The 6,000-nt window shown below is 32.9% G+C and overlaps 1 protein-coding gene across 4 annotated transcripts in view; it reads right to left on the bottom strand.

Annotated features, from left to right (window-relative positions):
• Positions 1 to 415: 415 nt before the first annotated feature.
• The window catches only part of CCAR1 (cell division cycle and apoptosis regulator 1), a 38,128-nt gene continuing 32,543 nt past the window's right edge, over positions 416 to 6,000 (bottom strand). For all 4 annotated transcript variants that reach the window (XM_090056841.1, XM_090056842.1, XM_090056843.1 and 1 more), the window contains 6 exons: positions 5,607 to 5,689; positions 4,243 to 4,389; positions 3,610 to 3,730; positions 2,816 to 3,001; positions 2,184 to 2,389; positions 416 to 1,143 (listed from right to left, as the gene is read on the bottom strand). In XM_090056841.1, the coding sequence (XP_089912967.1) occupies positions 1,084 to 1,143; positions 2,184 to 2,389; positions 2,816 to 3,001; positions 3,610 to 3,730; positions 4,243 to 4,389; positions 5,607 to 5,689 (803 nt within the window). In that variant the 3' untranslated portion in view covers positions 416 to 1,083. The remainder of the gene's footprint in view (positions 1,144 to 2,183; positions 2,390 to 2,815; positions 3,002 to 3,609; positions 3,731 to 4,242; positions 4,390 to 5,606; positions 5,690 to 6,000) is intronic.

Below are 6,000 nucleotides of genomic sequence, written 5' to 3'. Positions count from 1 at the left end.
TATGATTCCTCAGACTTTATATTATTCAATATGCTGCCACTGACAAAGATATCAATTCAACTTGAAAATTAAGATCCTAGTAATTTGCGAACACATAAGAAAGGTAGTACCCTCATCAACTTCTAACAAAATAAGAAATGTCTTACTCTTTACAATTTAAGCTAGTATTTCAGTATTTATGTATCCATTCTTCCAGAGAGCTTTAAGGGTTTGAAGGAATTACACATGCTAGGAAAGAAGTTAGATTTAATTAAACACTTACAACAGTAGCATTTTTTCCTCTGTGTAAGGCGTTATTCTGACATCCACTGGCCTAGTATCCAACCATACATTTTAATACACTGTATTGATGTTTTTAAAAAGGACCATATATATTAATCCAGGGATAAGAACAATTCAGTGAACACAAATGACATACATTAAAACAGGCCTGTATATTTTCATATAAATCCACAGCCCTACCAATATTTTGGTAGGCTTCTATTGCTTTCTTATTTCATTTGAACTACTGTATATTGTGAGACTTTAATACAACAGCTCTGGGGGAGAAAGTTACAATTGGAAGAAAAAAGAAAAAAGGTTGTGACAAGTAAAAAAAAATCCAATTTTCTTGCTTAAAAAAATCTTTACTTACAAACTTAAGCAGCATGCTATTTTATGATTTATATTTGAATTTAAAAGACTAATTAGACTGAAATAAAAATAAAACCTAAAAAAAATGGTAATTCTATAAATAATGACAATTTTGATTTCACTAGACTTTAATGAAAACGTGGTAATTAAACACTTACTACTGTCCATTAAATTGATGAACTTTATTAGAGTTAAAACTATAACAAAGTTCATCCTAAAACATTTTGCAATGCAAAATTATTTTCACTCAAGGAGTGTCTCAAATTGAATCCTAGGAATTACAAGCAATCTTCAGAAGCAGACACTCACGTTCATAAAACTTTATACATCTTTTCGGAACTAAGATATTTATACTACTAAAATCAGACATGCATTACTTCCATACATTCTGGTATCATGATTTATATTACATTATGTAACACCACTCTTCTAAACAGCAGCAGTTCTCTATCATACATTTGCTCCATTTTCTTTGGATTTTTGATCTTTATCTTCATTCTTCACAATATCCTGTGGAAAAAACAACAAAGGCAATGTTGTAAGTTCTGGTCGCAGTACTTACAAGGTGAACTGTAAAAGAATTTAAGGCAATTCCAACAGTTGCAATTTATTCTGATATTAAGCTGACAGCTGAGAGCTACAAAATTATTTTAAAGTTTCAACACAATTTCTTCCTATAAAATATAAGGTAATAAAGGTTAAGTTAGGCATGAATAAAGGATTTTATTTAAAAAAAATGAACAGTTTTAAAATCAAATATAAGAAGCAGCTATACAGCTTGTTTTATATTACAACAGAAAACATCCACACCTGCAACCCAACTAGTTAAATCAGACTAATACTTGACAACTCAAGAGTGAAGTTATTTACAATTAATTTTCCGTGTCAAAATTAAGAAGTAAAAAGTAAACAAAAAGAGGGCTTCTTAAATGATATATGGTATTCCGAGAGCTGTAAAAATACTGTTTCTTAAATCTGTTTTAATGTAAACTATTGCTTATCTCCTTTCTTTCCTAGCAAGCGGGAGATTCACAGGTCAGCACCACAATTAGCCAGAAACTTCTGCAGGGCAAGAAGTCGCTTTTACATGAGAAGTCTGGTTCTGACTACTACTCTCTTCTTCAAAACTGAAATGAACATGATATGTCACTTAGTATAAAAAATAAATTGCACCATTAAGTTAAGCAAGTTTCAAAAACTTTATTTCTATGGAGCTTCCCAAGGTGCCATTGATTCTCATTAAAATGAACAAACAGAAGCAAGCAACCAACTCAAATTCTAGTGCCACCTCTGCCACAGACATCTCAATTATAAGCTATATTTATTCAAAGTATTATTTAGTTAGGCTTCATAATAATACTCTGAAAACACTCCCACCCCTTATTTCTTTTTACCAATACCTATTTAAATCTTAACTAGTTGACAAAGGTCTCTGCATTTTGGACACCACAACCTTTCCCCTTCCCACCCAAATTAATAATTTTAAAAAAATCAGTTCATCTTATAGACAAGTTACAGACAATAGTAAGAGGATGTTACAAAATTCTAACCTTCTTAAGAACGCCATGTATTTCATCCATAACAGTGGCCAAATTTTTGATTGTCTTATTCAGCTGGCCCTCAAACTGCAAATTTTTATCTTCTGAAATCTTCAGATTTTCTTGTAAGTGGCTAAAGTCCTTTTTGACTTCTTTAAGCTCTGTAGACAGGCCTTTGTTGGAATTCTCCAAATGTAATATAGTCTTTTCATCTTCATCTGACAAAGAAAGAAAAAAAGTGATTTGAAATGCTTTATACTTTTCCTCATAATAATCCTTTCTGCTTTCCAGAACTAACATTAAAGCATTTTAAAAGATCACATTAAAAATGTTGCATAAGCATTGAGATTTTAATACTAAACTGATATTGCCTTCTGATTTTACTATTAATCAGATATAACAACTTCTAAGAAAAAAGGCAGACATGGGACTGTTACATCCAACTAGATAATTTGCTAACCACAAGTGGCTGTTGTGTAAGTTAGGAATGCAAATATGAGGGAAAACAGTGGATGACTGACAGGGCACTACTGTTTCACAACACTGGGTCATAAGCCACATCATCTGTGTTATCCCCAAATGGTAGTTTTTGTTTTTTTTAATAATGAATGTTAGAGAAGTTGTCAAGCAGCATCTTTACATACCTGTTTTTTCTTCCAGTAATTGAAGCTTCTGTTCTATTTCTGCCCGCACTTTTTCACTCTTTTCTAGTTTCTGCAGGAGGCTGCCTACATCCACCATAGCTCCATTGTACACAATGAGGCCAACATTTTCTTCTATTCCCTTGGATTCTTGCTTTATAGCCGGGGATGGCAGAAGTAATCTGTTTCCTACATGAGATTAAACAGTGTTAGATAAAATACACTATCCAAATTGTGTTAGCTAACTACCAACCAACTGGAACATTATCTTAGCTGCCCACATTTGTTTATAAAAGCTCCTAATCAAAGCAAGACCAATACGCCCTCTTCTTGCACTAACAAGGGATTAAAAAACCCCACAGTGACTCTTGTGGGAAGGGCTATAACATGGGAAAGCTGCTTTCATGAAACTTGAAGTCCTTTCCCATTCCCATGACTATCTGCATGAATAAAGCTCCAACTTAGAGACATGACATGAGGCTGTTTCCTCTCTGTACAGTACTGTCCTCCACAGAGATGCAGTTCTTTTAACAGCTAAGGAAAGCTAGATAACGACATATCCACTTTCTGCTTTCAGCATATGGTGTTTGCACAGGAAACTTAACAGGGATTATGGGTAACCAGAAGACCTGTAGTTTACCAACTGCCAAAAACCTACCAAGGATTTTTACAGCACCTGCTAATTCTAATTAAGCACAAGTTTGTAAGGAAGCAAAATATCACCCCCCGCCCCCTTCTATCATTAATACACGAGTAATTTTATGGTGAAGTTGTATAACTATTCAAATAAATATTACCTAACATATCTTCCTGTAGGGCTTCCGATTCTTCTTGATTTTCTTCATCTTTTGAGGTATCTGTTAATTTTCTGTAAAAGCAGGATTCTCTAAGTACTACTTTATTAAGTAGTTTCTTAACCTAAAATATACAAAAGGAAACCAATATTATGTTACATTGTTGAATAATGTAACGGTGTTAATCCCACATATTCATAAAAATATTTTTAAACAAATATTTTATCGTTTAAAACAAGTTAATTATAGATGGTTGAGCCAAAAAGCAAGAAATCTTACAGTATGTTAGGGCTCAACATTTCAACAAGACCAGGCGCGTGGGGGGGAGAAATCAACATTAAAATTGCCTACAGTGTACTGGTAGCTTTCTAGAAAAGCCAAAAAACATGTTATTTAGGCCATGTACACATTTTTAACATTTCCTTGACAGGGTATATTTAATATTATGCCATGAAAAATGTTACACTAAAGAAGATGAAGCACTCAAAAATTAAGACTGTCCCCTGATCTTAACTCTGTCTTTTTGTGTACAGATGTTACAAAGCAGTTGTTAAATACATACAAATATACACTACTTTTCCTTTAATATGTCTGCCTTATTGCAAAATACATTTCTATAAAACTATTAAAATAAACCTGAGCACGTGAAAGATGTAGTCCAAGCGTATACAGTATTTCCTCCATGTCCTTTTCCAAAAGGTATCCACAATGACTTTGATCAAAATAAACAAAGGCCATCAGAAGATCCCTGTTAACAGTAATCATCTGGGTCTTGTCTTTCTCCTAAACAGAGTACATTATATATTAGAAAGTCACAACATCATCGTTTTCCCATTCTTTTCAAGCCAAAATGGAAGATGACAAATTTGAATTAAGAAAGTAGATTCTACCATGGCATCTTATGCTCCCTTGAAATCAAGTTATCAATAAGGCCAGTATTAAATAATCAAATGAAGTACATCATTATTTGGCACAGCATTTTTCAGTTTATAGGCCAATGTTTAATTGATGTGAAGCAGAGAACACTGCATCATAGATATAAATTGAAGATTCTTTCCCCTTTCTGTTTCGGTTACAGTTCATGACGAAATGGTACACAAAGGTGTTCACAGCCAATACCCTTTCAAATAGTTGCAAATATTTTATTTCATAATGGGAATAGCCATAACTATATGTTAAATTGGCATTAAATTCACACAAGATTCATTTTCAGCCTTTTTTAAAAAAAACAAAACCTTTAAAACTGTTCTTACACTTCCTCATCTTCTTCAGGGGAGGAACAGAGAGAAGATAAAACATCTGTTTTACTTTCAAACTTTATGATTTGTAGAAAAGTTTTATGTTATGCTTTGTCTTGAATTTCTTTGACCCTCCGGGATATGGACAAGCTATGACAAAAAACAGTTTCCCTGCACTGAAAGCTGTAGATTTCATAATTATGCCAAATAATGTGGTAGCTTATTAACTATGATTTCTCCAAACTTTTTTTTTTTTTTAAATGTAAACCAACTCTGGTTTACTAAGATTTCCCAAAAAAAGGAAGTAATTGCAGGTCACATTACAGAAACTTCAGTGGTTCACAGGGAAATTTAAGCATTATGAATACAGCGGGGTTGAGGTGGGCTGCAGTCCTGGCCTCTTTCCTAGTTTCACTAGGCTTTTATCAATCTATCTCCAACTGGTACATAAATTATGCCAACTACCTACCTCTTGTGCATGGGCAGGACTTACCCACGAGCCTTTTAGGCTGGTAAGCACATTCCATGACTTGTGTATATTTTATCTTTTTAGTTATTATAAATTAATAAAGACTAATTATATTAACTAATTAGTTGTCAGAAGCTGTCAAAGATTCCTTTAAATTTATTTAGATGCTAAGTTTCAGGATAACAAATGGGACAAAGCAGGTCATACAATTCAAATAAAAGTGCCACCTTAACTAGAACTTGTCTAACTAAGGCCATGAATAATGTAAGGAAAAAAAAAAAAGCTTTAATTACTTTATCTTTAGACGACCTCTCTTTACAGTGCCTGTTTCCTTCTCGTCTGTCTTCTCGCTTATTCATTTCCTCCTCATCCCGATCTATAAAACAGAAGTGACATTTGGTACAATCACAATAAATTAAATTAGCAGATTTAAACTACTACTACAAAGTCTCATGAATGATATTTGAATAGAAATACTTTTTACAAAAACAAAAAAACAAAAGATAATTGTGAGACCCTTCCAAAACATAAAATGGAAAGGGGAAGTGTCATTTAGCACAACTGGGTCCTTAAAATACAATTTTGTTTTTTATCTTCATTTTGAAAGTGCATATAGTTAATTTTACTAGTTCATTTAAACTTGCATGGAAAAAAGCTAGAAGCAATTGTTTATTTAAAAATAACTCT

Source organism: Crocodylus siamensis, chromosome 7, assembly GCF_052110815.1.
Source record: "Crocodylus siamensis isolate JL-2025a chromosome 7, ASM5211081v1, whole genome shotgun sequence".
Lineage (NCBI taxonomy): Eukaryota > Metazoa > Chordata > Crocodylia > Crocodylidae > Crocodylus > Crocodylus siamensis.
Note: the sequence above shows the minus strand (reverse complement) of the source record. Positions and strands in the feature narration are given on the sequence as shown.